Source organism: Salmo salar, chromosome 10, assembly GCF_965601325.2.
Source record: "Salmo salar chromosome 10, fSalSal1, whole genome shotgun sequence".
Taxonomy (NCBI): domain Eukaryota; kingdom Metazoa; phylum Chordata; class Actinopteri; order Salmoniformes; family Salmonidae; genus Salmo; species Salmo salar.
In genome coordinates this window covers 14,058,106-14,074,190 of record NC_138300.1, presented here as the reverse complement: position 1 = coordinate 14,074,190, position 16,085 = coordinate 14,058,106, and the positions used below count along the sequence as shown (strand labels likewise).

Below are 16,085 nucleotides of genomic sequence, written 5' to 3'. Positions count from 1 at the left end.
TTTCCTTGTGTTAATATCATGTTTAATGAATCCTAGGTTGACAGTAATGCATTTCAGGGGCAATCGAGAGGAATTCAAATACATTCAAATATGAAAACATTCTTAAACATTCATTCAGTCAGTATGCATCAAACGGCTAGCTACAGATCTGCTGATATATTTCTTTTGAAGTCATTCTCTTTTTCCCATTGCTTTTTAAGGTCAGGGGCTGAATCCAGTCCCCCAGTTTAAAGGCATTCTCAAAATATGGGCATTTCTATTGAAAATATACAGACGTACTGGTCTCAAGCCACAAAATGAAGCAGATTACTATACCCTGATCTCATGGCCACTTTTGGGTTTCATGTGTGTGTTTTGGTGTTATTCCACAGTAACCCTGGTACAAAGCCTGACAGTGGAAAAACAACATGAGGTTGGCATTTCTTTCTGCTGCTGAGTTAGAGGCCAAGGCAGGGTGACCTATGGAACAGCTTTGGTGAGTCAGACCACTTACCACCCAGCCACCCCTTGCCACAGGCTGGCTGAGACATATAGAGCCTGGAGGTGAGCTTTTATGTCCATTGAATGAGCTTACTCCTTCAACCAATGCTGTTTTGTAGCTCTTTCGAACTCACAGCAGCACAGATGGAGAGCCAGGAGAGAGGATGGTGAGTGGATGGCGCGATGTGGAGATGAGTGTGTGCACTTTGACCCCCTCCCCTAGGAGATGTTTTCCAGGATATAGAAGATGAGCTCTATGACTACGGGTCCCTCGCTCCTCTTGCGCCCCCTGCTGTGGATGATGGGCGTCAGCACGGTGTCCAGGGTGTTGAGGTACGGGGCTGGGAGTGGCAGGCCATTACTGCCGGCCACAAACCCCACCTGGAACATGAAACAGCGATGTTAACCCGCCACACATCTATAGCTTTTATAGCTTTGGTAACATCACGAAGGCCTATATCCTGTCACTGTTTACATGACTAATAACTTCTTCTAATAACTCACATTTTAGGCATTCAAGAATTACTACAACTATTAAAGTAAGATGATGCACAATTTGAAAGATTCCGCTTCCAGAAGGTTTTATTTCTTGACATTTAAATGGTTCAAGTCCAGTATGTTCATTCAATGGCACCGTCACCTGTTGGGAGTCCAGTGTGACACGCAGCCCCAGCTTGGCCATGCCATCTTCCTTCAGCAGCTTGAGGTGTGGGCACAGTGCCAGGCAGAATGCCCGGGCCATTCTCTCTGTCAGCCGGCTGTGTTCTGTATGGTGGTCACTCTGGCTCTTAGGATGATCCCCTCTCTGTACAAAGAACACCTGGGAAACACACAAGAGACTCACAAGACATAAGCATGTACTTAGGGAATACAATACAGAGATAAATGGTACACAAGAGTCAAGACTAGTGGTGCAAAGTTGGATGTGCGTACCTCTGTCCAGCGGATGACCTTTCCATTGGACTTGTATTCTGACTTTTGGAACATCTTCACACTATTGACGGACTCCATGGACTTTCCATCAATGGGGCTGATAACACTGCAAGACACACATGCACGCACACACACACACAGCCATACAAAGAAGGCAAGCGACGATAAAGGGTATTCTACAGCAATGGACAAGAGGGTCCGACAGTCTGAGGCAGACTTGAAAAATGGATGAAGCGACAATGGGATGGGGTTCGTGAGAGAGAACCCCATCCCTTAAGTAAGATATAAAACGCCAACGTTCTTTACATTACCTTGGAAATAATTGACGACGCGGTGTTGGGACACTCGTTGAGACTGAAGTGATAATGCCCGAAAGCCGGTGTTTGGAGGATATATTGGCACGTCGAGGGCCGGCAAACCGTGCCAATACAGTCCATTTGGAAAGTATTCAGACCCCTTGACTTTTTCCACATTTTGTTATGTTACAGCATTATTCTATAATTCATTTACCGTAATTTCCGGACTATTAAGCGCACCTGAATATAAGCCGCACCCACTGGATTTAATTTTTTTTTTTATTTAGAACATAAATAAGCCGCACATGTCTATAAGCCGCAGGTGCCTACCGGTACATTGAAACAAATGAACTTTACACAGGCTTTAACGAAACACGGCTTGTAACAAAAATAAATAGGCTTTAACGAAACACGGCTTGTAACAAAAAATACAAAATTTGCAGTAAGCTTTAGTTGTCTTTTTGCAGTGAGTCAATTCCTCACGCTGCTGTTTCCAACGTCTTATCATCGACTCATTAAGACCAAGCTCCCGTGCAGCAGCTCTATTTCCTTTTCCAACAGCCAGATCAATCGCCTTCAACTTGAAAACTGCATCATATGCATTTCTCCGTGTCTTTGCCATGATGAGGGGGACAAAATGACTACCGTAATCAGAATGATGGGAAGTTTGAGAGCGCTCGATTTAATCTAAACAGTAAACAAAAAAGTTGTTTGACCTTAACCCGTTCGGCAATTTCATTGGTCTAATGAAAGCTTCATGCCGCCAAAAACCATATGTCACAGAATGTGTTTTTTTGAAGATAAAAAATTTGAAAGCGGGAAAAATCCATATATTTAAGCCGCGAGGTTCAAAGCCTGGGAAAAAAGTTGCGGCTTATAGTCCGGAATTTACGGTAATTGTTTTTTTCCACTCATCAATCTACACATAATACCTCATAACGAAAAAACAAAAACAGGTTTATCAACATTTTTGCAAATGTATTAAAAACAACAAAAAAAACGGTAAATATCACATTTATATAAGTATTCAGACCCTTTACTTAGTACTTTGTTGAAGCACCTTTGGCAGCAATTACAGCGTCGAGTCTTCTTGGGTATGACGCTACAAGCTTGGCACACCTTTATGTGGGGAGTTTCTTCCATTCTTCTCTGCAGATCCTCTCAAGCTCTGTCAGGTTGGATGGGGAGCGTCGCTGCACAGCTATTTTCAGGTCTCTCCAGAGATGTTCGATCGGGTTTTATTCTGGGCTCTGGCTAGACCACTCAAGGACATTCAGAGACTTGTCCCAAAGCCAATCCTGCGTTGTCTTGGCTGTGTGCTTAGGGTCACTGTCCTGTTGGAAGGTGAACCTTCGCACCAGACTGAGGTCCTGTGCGCTTTGGAGCAGGTTTTCATCAAGGATCTCTGTACTTTGCTCCCTTCATCTTTCCCTCGATCCTGACTAGTCTCCCAGTCCCTGCAGCTGAAAAACATCCCCACAGCATGATGCTGCCCCTACCATGCTTCACTGTAGGGATGGTGCCGGGTTTCCTCCAGACGTGACGCTTGGCATACAGAGCAAAGAGTTCAATCTTGGTTTCATCAGACCAGAGAATTTTGTTTCTCATGGTCTGAGAGTCCTTCAGGTGCCTTTTGGCAAACTCCAAGCGGGCTGTCATGTGATTTTTATTGAGGAGTGGCTTCCATCTGGCCACACTACCATAAAGGGCTGATTGGTGGAGTGTTGCAGGGATGGTTGTCCTTCTGAAAGGTTCTCCCATCTCCACAGAGGAACTCTGGAGCTCTTTCAGAGTGACCATCAGGTTCTTGTTGGACCTGCATTTACAATGTATCCAAGTTCAGTTTGTGTGGTTGCTGGTTTAGCTTTCTGTAACTTTGTAGCAAGTACGGTCTGCATGTGTAGGTGCTTATTGAGTCATGATCGCAAGGTGTTCTGATATCTATTCCAACGTCTCGATATCTTTTCCAACCGGCCCGTTATCTGGTTTTAATGTCTATTCTAGAATGCCCTTCTAGCCAATCAGAAACAAGTACTCAACAACGTTGTAGAATAAATGTAGGATAATGATAGGCTAAAAAAACGAATCATGGGACACTGATCAGAAGTTTAATGACCTAACACTCACCCCTTATTCAAAGTGCATTCCTTATCCAGCCATTGGACCTGGACCTGCTCCTGGCTGTCTGACTGGTCAATCCACCCACAGGTGATAGTGTAGTCTTTCATCTCCCGTAGCGATCGGCGAAGCTCCACCATGGTCTCCACGGTGATCTGCACCATCAGCCCATCTGGAGAGGGGGACAGCAAAAGCAAAAAACACACACGCACACACACACACACACACACACACGCACACACACACACACACACACACACACACACACACACACACACACACACACACACACACACACACACACACACACACACACACACACAGAGAGAGAGAGAGACAGACACCAACAAGGACACACACACACTCACATGCACATACATACAGCCACACACACAACTTTGAGTACACATGGACACACACATACAGACAAACATTGACAGACTAAATAAGGAAATCTTATTTAGGATGAAAGTTAGTAGTCAAGTAATCATAATATTTCTGTATTTTATTTAAATATGATTAGTAAGGTAACTCTCCAGTTTTAAGTGAAGATACACAAGTATGATACTACCTTCCACGATGCTGGATTTGGCAAGATATCCTGATGCTGCTTTCAGAGCTCCACTGAACACAAAAAAGCAGGAACCGGTGACTGAAACAAAACACAGCACCATATATAACCACTTGACTTGTAGATATAAACATCTAAACATTACACTTGGACTAACCAAAACTAATGACAGAGGTACGCTTTCTACACCAGTAACTTTCTCAGGATGGTTCACCCTCTCACATGACACGACATTGCCCTCCAGTGGTGAAAAAGTGACAGCAAAGGCACAGTTATGGCAGTGAGCATATAAAAACATGACAAATCATGCCTACGATTTTCCCTAGGCTGCCAAAATCCAGATACACTGGCTGTGTTATGTGGCAGTAAATATTACCTCTCTGTACTGTAATGTCTCTCCCTCCCTCTCCCTCTCTCTGATGGTAGGTGATGTGCTACTTACACCCGTGTAGCATTCCCCTCTACTTGTATTTATCTTTGATTACAGGACAGGCAGTCTGCAGTCTCCCATAGTCCCCATCACCCTCTGTTGATTCCAGGGGCTTCTCACCTTTGCGAGGCTGATTGTGGATGCTGATGGCCTGGGTCTGGTACTGGCCATCGTCCCCCTGAACACAGATGAGGTGGGAGTCTGCCGCCACGTTGAAGCATGCCCCCATGGCCAGCACATGCTCATTGGACTTATTCAAAGCCCTCATCAGCTGAGGGAGAGGGAGAGAGAGAGAGAGAGAGAGAGAGAGAGAGAGAGAGAGAGAGAGAGAGAGAGAGAGAGAGAGAGAGAGAGAGAGAGAATGTATTGATGTCAACCCTTGATCTATTGATGAAAGAGTTGTTTATAAAGGAGTGTTTTTAATCATTTATAAAGTATTTATAAGCATTTATAACAGCTTATTGGTTACAGTTAACCAACCATGTTGTTTCATGGTTTAGCTGTACCTCCTCATAGCCATTGGTGGGGATTTTAATGCAGGTCCTCTGAGCCTCCAGATCTACAGTGAGCCCAGGCACCACTGGCAGAGTGTACCGGTAATTCCTGAAGTCCTGGGAAGCAATGAGGGAAAAAATGTGTGATTCATTAGGCACCAAATGGAAACAACAGGCAGGGACTATCGGAATTTGTCCAGTAAGAATCATTTTGGTACGTTGTGCCCGAATGAATACAACCTTGGTGTTGATTGCTGTTATTGTAATGAGAGGCAAGCTACTTACCACTAGCAGCCTCATGATGGTGTGGCCAGTTTCCCCAAAAAGAGCCTTTCTGAAGCGCACACTGTACAGAGGACAGGGGTAAACTGGAAAGGAAGGGAGAGGAATGCCTTAATGGGGATGACACTGAGTGGATGTGGTAGTGAAACGCATACAGAGAAGAGAAAAGCCACACAGTGCGTCTCCAATGCAACACATGTAACAGATACCACAAACCAACTGCTACGCTGCCTTCATGTGGGTATTGCTTGCATGCACATGCACTCGTACACACACTATCTCTCTACCCAGTTACATCTCTCTCCCGCTTCCACAGCCCTGACTCACATCTGTACTCAGCCCCCAGTCTGAGCATGAGGCGCAGGGGGAAGGCCTTGGCCCAGGGCACTTCAGCCCGGTGGACGAGTAGGCCAAAGAGGAAGGGCTGGTTGGGCATAGGCAGGCCCTGCAGGGACTGGAGAGTGGAGCGTACCCAGAGGAACCCTGCATGCTCCTCACTGCTCAGGAAACTACTGGAGAACTGGGAGAGACCCAGGTGGCTTAGCACCTTGCCTGGTAGATGGAGGGAAAGAGGATGGAAGGAGAGAGAGTGAGATGGAGGGAAAAGGAAAGAGAGACAGAGGGAGGGAGATAATGAGAGATATATATAGAGGGACTAGTACACCATTAAACAGACTTGGAAGTCTTTTCAAGACCTGCTTCAGAGCTTTATCCAGTGCTGATCAACGGCAGCTAAGTTGCCAGACCACGTCAACACCAGTCTCACCTGTGAGGGCATCCCTGTAGAGCTGTATGAAGTGGCTGAAGATGTCCTTGGGGAAGCTCTTCTCCTCAGGCAGACACTGCAGAAGCACCACCACCTCCACCTGGCCTACCGCATGCATGCCCTTGGACGTCACACACCAGCACTTCCTGTTTACATCTGGGGAGAGCCAATGAGAGGCAGCGCTTCAATATGAGGTCACTGTCGGTGACACGGTCTGACACTCTTAGAAAATATACATGTGACTTGAGTCAATGGTGAGCTAAGAATACATGTAAACAGTGTGTCCGTGTGTATACACACTGTCAATGACTGAAAAAGGTTGAAGGTTGAGAGGAAAGGTCACATACAGTTGACCAGCTTGACCATGGCCAGTAGGTTGGCATTGAGGACAAAGACCAGGGAGTTGGGCCTGCCGCTCTCCAGTTCCTGGATGAGAACCATCTCAGAGGGCCTCTCCTCGACTGTGTAGTCTGGGCGAGACAGAGGAAACTGTGAGCTAGACATCCCTAGACGCAAATACCGCCTTTAAAAACGGTCAGCCATAGTTTAACTTCTGTGTCTAAATATGACTAAATAAGATTTGTAAGCTGGACTCTAGTGTTTACATCCTATTAAATTGCCCAACATGAAGACATAAAGCCTGATAATCAATCAGAGTAACACCTCTAACGCTAACCCTCTGATCATTAAGTAGCTAAGCAACTAAGTACAAAACACATTTTTTTTCATGAAATGTATGAAAATGTATGCATTCACTACTGTAAGTCGCTCTGGATAAGAGCGTCTGCTAAATGACTAAAATGTAAATGTCTAAGCCTATGACCAGTGGGCTAGCATTTAGCATCTCCAGTAGATAACCCTATGACAATCAGTACAGTGAGATAGCCTTTAGAATCTCCAGCAGCTATCTACCTAACTGTATGACAATCCCAGTACAGTAAGCCAGGGTTTCCCCAAACTTGGCTTTGCAGTAAGCTAGCCGTTAGCATGTCCAGTGATAGTAGCCTGGTCGTACCTCCTTTGACTCCGGTGGAGGTGAGGATGGGAGGGAGGCCCTCCAGCGGGATGAGGTTGGCAGAGCTGCTGATGTGGCTGCTGACCAAGGCTGCTGTACCCCAGCCACAGGGTCCACACGCCTCCTGCAGAGGCTGTACAGAGAAGGGAGAAGAAGGATGAGAAATAGAATACTTTGTTAATCCATACAAGACATAAATTGGCCCGCTCTGACACACACACAGGCCGCCGGGTGAGCAGTTTAGGGGTTAAGTGCCTTGCTCAAGGGCCCAACGGCAGGTGATAGCATCGAGGATAGTCCCAGACAGATTTTCCCACCAGACATGGGATTCCAACCAGCAACCTTCCGGTTGCTGACCTGCTTCTCTAGCCTCTCTGCTACCTACTGCCCCTAGGTGGAGGGAGGAGGGGAAGGAGAAGGAGGAGGGGAGATAGTGAGGCAGAAAGATAGTCAAAAAGAGAGAGCTTATGGAATACTGTGGGGTTATGGATATCAAAGATACCAACAGAAAGCATGTTACCACATCCTTGGAACTTTTACTTTATTTGAATTGTAGAAATTGTAGCAAATCAGTCTGGTTTGATAATTATTATTATTATTTTTTTACATACATTGAGCAGGGGCATCTCCTGTGCTATTGGGGCCCTCCTGCTGGTCTGTGGTGAGCCAGTGGCGTTTCTGATCGTAGCAGCTATACTTCTCCTCAATAATAGCGGTGAAAAGGTGGGGCCTCTGATTGGGGTACAAGGTGCAGAGTCTGATTTCTCATTGGATAGGATCTCATCAGCAAACCACACCTTCCTCCTCCCCCTTGGAGGGGTTCCTGAAGAAAAACATACATGAGAGAAAGTCAATAATATAGACAGGAAGAAATGTCTACATATTGCACCAATTAACTTTATAAGACATTTATGGCCTCAATCACTTTTTGACAGCATCCCTTTTGATTTAAACAAAACTTTCCATACATGTTCGCCCATGGAAGAAGTGGTCAGAAATGTATTTTTTGGACAATGAATGCCAAACATTCAGGAGATAAATGTGCTAAACGTTTTGCATACACCACCATGAGACATCCATGTCTTCATCACTGGAAAAGATTAACGGTTGAGTTTGATCAATTTAAAAACTTACAAACAGTGTTGTCAAATAAATGTTCTTTGAATTCTCGTCCTTATTAAACCTTTAACATCAATTATAGAAAAATGTGTAAACTCATATTTGCATATGTTGAAGCTTAGAACCTATTTAACATAATTTGAGGTTTTTGTGTTGTACCCACCATTGGTTGAGACACAACATGCCAGAGGTGTGGACTCGAGTCACATGACTTGGACTCGAGTCAGACAAGAGTAACAAATATGATGACTTGCAACACGACTTTGACTTTAACACCAATGACTCGTGACTTGACTTGGTCTTGAGCCTTATGACTCAACCTGACGTGATACACTCCCCAAGCCCAAATATTAAAAATGATGCTATTAAAAAAAGTGTGCAGCGCATCAACTCTTCATTTAACGGATTACAGTTTGAATCGGACAGCAGCCAATTAAATTGTGTCAGCTGAGAAAAAGTTGTGCGTGGCAGTGCAGAGGAACGTCGGCAGGTGAATTCAGATGGAGGCCTTGGAAAGATGATACCCCAAATTATTATTTTCGGATATAAAGACGACGCTGTATCAATAAAAAAAACGGATTGCAACTTGAAAATCATGCGGGAAGAAAATTACAGACGGAGGCGCAACAAGTTCGACATTTGAAGCTGCACAAAGAACGGTAAGTCGTGGCTAATATAGCCGACAGCTATATATTTGATTACTTTACTAGTGTATCATGTAGGCTAACGTAACGTTAAATCAATGAGCCTCCACACAGTCAGTCAGTGAGGGAACGTGATCATTGCACACAAGATTGAGCTAAACTGGCTAGGCAGGTGGTAGCCTAAATCCTGCCTGATGTTACTGCTGTTCCTAAAACCATTGACATACGTTAGCCTATTGTAACCACACAGAGAGAGAGTGTGTGTGTGTGTGTGTGTCTGTACAAGCCTACATTGCCCGATTACGCCCCATAGCGATCCTCAATAGTCGATCACTATTGGGGGGGTTGTGTCTTTCTCATGGCTACCCATGTACACTGCTCAAAAAAATAAAGGGAACACTTAAACAACACAATGTAACTCCAAGTCAATCACACTTCTGTGAAATCAAACTGTCCACTTAGGAAGCAACACTGATTGACAACAAATTTCACATGCTGTTGTGCAAATGGAATAGACAACAGGTGGAAATTATAGGCAATTAGCAAGACACCCCCAATAAAGGAGTGGTTCTGCAGGTGGTGACCACAGACCACTTCTCAGTTCCTATGCTTCCTGGCTGATGTTTTGGTCACTTTTGAATGCTGGCGGTGCTTTCACTCTAGTGGTAGCATGAGACGGAGTCTACAACCCACACAAGTGGCTCAGGTAATGCAGCTCATCCAGGATGGCACATCAATGCGAGCTGTGGCAAGAAGGTTTGCTGTGTCTGTCAGCGTAGTGTCCAGAGCATGGAGGCGCTACCAGGAGACAGGCCAATACATCAGGAGACATGGAGGAGGCCGTAGGAGGGCAACAACCCAGCAGCAGGACCGCTACCTCCGCCTTTGTGCAAGGAGGAGCAGGAGGAGCACTGCCAGAGCCCTGCAAAATGACCTCCAGCAGGCCACAAATGTGCATGTGTCTGCTCAAACGGTCAGAAACAGACTCCATGAGGGTGGTATGAGGGCCCGACGTCCACAGGTGGGGGTTGTGCTTACAGCCCAACACCGTGCAGGACGTTTGGCATTTGCCAGAGAACACCAAGATTGGCAAATTCGCCACTGGCGCCCTGTGCTCTTCACAGATGAAAGCAGGTTCACACTGAGCACATGTGACAGATGTGACAGAGTCTGGAGATGCCGTGGAGAACGTTCTGCTGCCTGCAACATCCTCCAGCATGACCGGTTTGGAGGTGGGTCAGTCATGGTGTGGGGTGGCATTTCTTTGGGGGGCCGCACTGCCCTCCATGTGCTCGCCAGAGGTAGCCTGACTGCCATTAGGTACCGAGATGAGATCCTCAGACCCCTTGTGAGACCATATGCTGGTGCGGTTGGCCCTGGGTTCCTCCTAATGCAAGACAATGCTAGACCTCATGTGGCTGGAGTGTGTCAGCAGTTCCTGCAAGAGGAAGGCATTGATGCTATGGACTGACCTGCCCGTTCCCCAGACCTGAATCCAATTGAGCACATCTGGGACATCATGTCTCACTCCATCCACCAACGCCACGTTGCACCACAGACTGTCCAGGAGTTGGCGGATGCTTTAGTCCAGGACATCCCTCAGGAGACCATCCGCCACCTCATCAGGAGCATGCCCAGGCGTTGTAGGGAGGTCATACAGGGACGTGGAGGCCACACACACTACTGAGCCTCATTTTGACTTGTTTTAAGGACATTACATCAAAGTTGGATCAGCCTGTAGTGTGGTTTTCCACTTTAATTTTGAGTGTGACTCCAAATCCAGAACCTCCATGGGTTGATAAATTGGATTTCCATTGATTATTTTTGTCTGATTTTGTTGTCAGCACATTCAACTATGTAAAGAAAAAAGTATTTAATAAGATTATTTCATTCATTCAGATCTAGGATGTGTTATTTTAGTGTTCCCTTTATTTTTTTGAGCAGTGTATTTCCATGGAAATATAACGTTTATTTGGAAAGTAATAAATATATAGATATTTTTCAAAAGCATTCATGATTTGTGTAAATGTAACTATACTATTACTCTTGTTAAAAATATGAAAGGGTAGTACATTTGGTGAAGAGCACATTATGACTTGTTTAGGACTCGAAACTCAAAGTTTAGGACTTGAGACTTGACTTGATACTTGACGGTCTTGACTTGAGACTTGACTCGGACTTGCCTGTCTTGACATGGGACTTGACTTGGGACTTGACTGCTAAGACTTGTAAAACAATGACTTGGTCCCACCTCTGCAACATGCTCTTGAATACAGGGTGGGCATCATTTCAATCATAGAAATATAACTCATAGAATGGACCTATTCCTTCAGAAGACTGTAAATTAGCTGGTACACCACTGAAATTTGAATTGAAATTGTAACTTCTAATTACTACTACAAAGATTACCGCCGGTACACCCACTGTCGACTATCAACTTAAATTGACATGTTTATTCTATTATCTATATTTATAAGATTTCCATAGGTACAGAGCATTCGGAAAGTTTTCAGACTCATTGACGTTTTCCACATCTTGTTATTCTAATTTTTTTTGCAAATGCATACAAAATAGAAGACAGAAATACCTTATTTAAATAAGTATTCAGACTTTTTGCTATGAGATACGAAATTGAGCTCAGATCAATCCGGTTTCCATTGATCATCCTTGAGACGTTTCTACAACTTCATTGGACTCCACCTGTGGTAAATTCAATTGATTGGACATGATTTGGAAAGGAACACACCTGCCTATATAAGGTCCCACAGTTGACAGTGCATGTCAGAGCAAAAACCAAGCCATGCGGTCGAAGGAATTGTCCGTAGAGATCCGGAAGCCACTCCTCAATAAAAGGCACATGACAGCCCGCTTGGAGTTTGCCAAAATGCACCTAAAGGACTCTCAGACCATGAGAAACAAGATTCTCTGGTCTGATGAAACAAAGATTGAACACATTGGCCTGAATGCCAAGCGTCACATCTGGAAGAAACCTGGCACCATCCCTACGGTGAAGCATGGTGGTGGCAGCATTGTGCCGTGGGGATGTTTTTCAGAGGCAGGGACTGGGAGACTAGTCAGGATCGAGGGAAAGATGAAGGGAGCAAAGTACAGAGAGATCCTTGATGAAAATCTGCTCCAGAGCGCTCAGGACCTCAGACTGGGGCGAAGGTTCACCTTCCAACAGGAATATGACCCTAAGCACACAGTCAAGACAACGCAAGAGTGGCTTCGGGACAAGTCTCTGAATGTCCTTGAGTGGCCCAGCCAGAGCCCAGACTTGAACCCGATCAAACATCTCTGGAGAGACCTGAAAATAGCTGTGAAGCGACACTCCCCATCCAACCTGACAGAGCTTGAGAGGATCTGCAGCGAAGAATGGGAGAAACTCCCCAAATACAGGTGTGCCAAGCTTGTAGCATCACACCCAAGAACACTCAAGGCTGTAATCGCTGCCAAAATTGTTTCAACAAAGTACCGAGTAAAGGGTCTGAATACTTATGTAAATGTGATATTTCAGTTTTTTCTAAAATGTCTAAAAACATATTTTTGCTTTGTCATTATGGGGTATTATGTGTAGATTGATGAAGGGAAAAACAACGATTTAATCAATTTTAGAATATGGCTGTAACGTAACAAAATGTGGAAAAAGTAAAGGGGTCTGAATACTTTCCAAACGCACTGTAATTTCAAACAACAGATATTCAAGTCAACATTCTCTGATGTTTGGATCTCCAACCATGTTTGTGGTACCATTTGAAAGTAGAAATCTGTATTTTATTCCCATTTAGTGCATTCATCAGCAGAACATGACACCTACCCTGTATTCAGGAACATGTGTCTCAACCGATAGCGGGAACAACAGAAAAACCTCAGACAATGTAAAATAGGGTATAAGCAACAACATATGCAAATATGAAAAAAAATCGGAGTTCAGTTTTTTTTTTTAGGTCATTTACGTTAAAGGTTAAAAAGCGACATCTTATTACTTATTTTTTATTCACAGAAATTATTAAATAGTTTGACAACCCTGCTTGTAAGCTTTTAAATTATATCAATCTCATGTTTTGGCATTCGGCTCCAAATAATCACTTTATGAGCACTTCTACAATGGGTAAATACGTATGGAAGGTTTCATTTAAATCAAAAGGGGTCCTGTCAAAAAGTTATTGAATTTAAATGGATTTACCCTGTAGTGTCATGGTAACAGTGTTGTCATGTGATACTCACGTTTCACTAGAGTTGAGTGACAGGAGACACAGACACGCCCCTCCTTCCCATCCAGGTGTGTTAGTCGGAACTTCAGACCGGAGCACACTGAACAGAATACCTGTAGCACAGACACACGATCACTAATGGTCAGCCTAATTTCTCAGGGATAACATACCAGAGACAAACATCCAATCCCTTCTTACTTTAAATACAACCTACACACACACACACACACACACACACACACACGCAAAATAGTGGTGCAAGACCCTCACCTTGCCACAGGCGCGACAGTGGTGCCTTCTCTTGGTGAAGGTGAACCTGACTTCACACATCATACAGACCAGCGCCTGGGCGTCAGGGACCCACACGGGGGCCACCTCCCCCAGGATAGTGCCTCGCTCCCTGGACAGAATGCCCGCGGGGCCGGCCTGTAGCTCATTGTCTGGATCCACTAATGGAGACATAGGGGAAGGTGTGCAGTCCCCCACAGCTCCTTCTTCACTATCTGCTTGAACTCCGTTGGCGTTGGTCTCATCATTAGCTAGTCCGTTGGCTTTGGTCTGGCTCTGAAGCCCCAGTCTAGGCCCTTGGATCTGGGCATCATGGCCACCTCCATAGGGCTCCTCCACAGGGGGACCAGACGGGTCGTCAATGTAAGGGCCTAGGGCATCTGAGCCACTGGGGTGGTCCTGCAGCTCAAGTCCACTCTCCTCCAGCTCCTTTTCCTCAACCACAGAGTCCTCCTTGGAGGAGGATGGCTGGGGCCTGTTCTTCACTTCCTCTTCTACCTCCACCTCCACTTCTGGCCCAGCAGCTTTGGAGGGGCTGAGCATTAGGGGGGTAGAAGCCTCCCCAAAATTCCTCTCTCCCCATGTTGAAAGAGTGGTCACAGTGCAGTTTCCCTCCTCCAGCTGTCTCATCAGTCTCTGAGCGGGGGTCTCCAGTTGGGAAACAGGAGCCACCCCTGGGCTCAGGACCCCCTCTGAATGGACTTTGGGTTTTGCAGGGGAATCTGATCCGATGTGTCCACAGCCCAGCTGTCCTGGCTTTGTGACATCCCCATCTTTGAGCATCAGCAGACAGGGTCTGTGGAGCCAGTGGTGCTTAGCATCCATCAGAGATGGAGCATCCGATTCATCTGTTCATACAAGGACGCGGGAACAGATCAAAACTATGTGAAGGTATATGTCAAATGAACCTGACACAGACATTCTACTTCACAAAGAGAACAAACAGGCATATATGAAGAACATAACATTTAGTCCACAAGAGCACCTAAGCACTCACTCATGCCCATGATCCCAGATGGGACAGTCTGTGTTCCTAGGTGGTAATGGGTCCAATAAATGGGAGGCCATTTATCTCATTGCTTTGAGTAAGTTAAATCATCCACTGAGGCCAACATATGTGCACTGTCATCCTTGAGAGAGCTAGGATACGTCCCAAATGGTAGCCTTTTCCCTATGTAGTGCACTTCTTTTGGCAGCCTATTCCTTATTTAGTGCACTACAGGCCCATAGTGGTCTGGTCAAAAGTAATGCTCTATTTTGGAAATAGGGTGCCATTTCAGAGGGAGACAGATCCAGAGAGCCAGGTAAAGCTGACTCATTCTCTGGGGAATAGGGCTGTAGTGAAACACCAGCATAAAAAAAAATACAGGCTACAGTGGCAAAACTGGATGTTAGATTATGTACATTATTATTATAACGTTACATTATTAATAAAGATGCATACAATTAGTTTGACATTTTCGAGAATGGATGGATAATGTCAATAACACAAATAAAGATAATATAAATGTCATTCTATTTTGTTGAAATATACTACTTCCCTATCGACTGAAATAAGACAAAATGTTATGACTGTGAGGAAGAAAAATTCATAATTCAGATTTGGGGTTACATTGTGCTGTGATTGCACAATGGTTATTGCCCATTGCACAATTTCAGGTAGGCCTACCCTTTAGCGTTGGTGAATTCTTGTCGGGGTAAAACTGCATTGCAGCTTTAACCCCCCCCCCCCCCGGTTATTGCACCCCAATCCAACCATTCATGCTGACGATTACAGATTACCAGTAAATATATCAGCTTTTTAACGGCGCATATAAACTACAATAGGGCTCAACCAGTACAGCTGACTGAGCGTTTGTTTCGCGGGACGGTGACGCATCCAGCACACGTGCAACAGTTTAAATCCCCTCTCAACCAGTGAACACGGCAATGCGACATTTGCTCCCCATCCCGATTCATTGATCGTTGCAGGTTAATATCGCAGCATTATTCCCTTTATCACGTTATTTCCAAATAATTCAAGTCGTATTTTCCCATTAATTCATAAAGGCTGAAGGAATATTCTCGTGTGCTTCTGCCTTTCTATGAATGTGTCGCACGCGGCAGGACGCATGATTGCACAGACCAGCTACAATTTCCCCTATGATAGAACTACATCATCTCGCACTATCTGTATGATTTTATTTTGGAATAGAATTAAAAACGTACCTTCTGTCAATGAACCCAATAGGCTTTCATTCTCATCGTCCCGGGCACTGAAGAACTTCAACATATTGCAACATTAGTGGCGAAGAAGACAAGAAAAGCAGTCCTGCTCACTAGCAAAGGGACGATTTCCCTCCCACTATTCCCCTCTCCTTCTGCGTCCCCAGCCCCCCCCACTGCAGGTCTTAAGTAAACTCAAGGATGTCCTTAAATGTCCTTTTCTAAAGCAG

The 16,085-nt window shown here is 45.0% G+C and overlaps 1 protein-coding gene across 1 annotated transcript; it reads right to left on the bottom strand.

Moving 5' to 3' along the window:
* On the bottom strand, nucleotides 1-16,013 carry LOC106613545 (zinc finger FYVE domain-containing protein 9). The gene is made up of 16 exons (XM_014215919.3): nucleotides 15,859-16,013; nucleotides 13,633-14,498; nucleotides 13,376-13,475; nucleotides 7,997-8,208; nucleotides 7,386-7,518; nucleotides 6,718-6,840; nucleotides 6,371-6,526; nucleotides 5,932-6,156; nucleotides 5,608-5,690; nucleotides 5,335-5,439; nucleotides 4,949-5,099; nucleotides 4,399-4,479; nucleotides 3,837-3,999; nucleotides 1,414-1,519; nucleotides 1,121-1,300; nucleotides 1-861 (listed from the first exon to the last, which is right to left on the bottom strand). Exons 1-16 carry the CDS (start codon nucleotides 15,920-15,922, stop codon nucleotides 700-702), a joined length of 2,910 nt encoding a protein of 969 aa, XP_014071394.3. The 5' UTR covers nucleotides 15,923-16,013; the 3' UTR covers nucleotides 1-699.
* Between the last annotated feature and the right edge of the window lie 72 nt (nucleotides 16,014-16,085).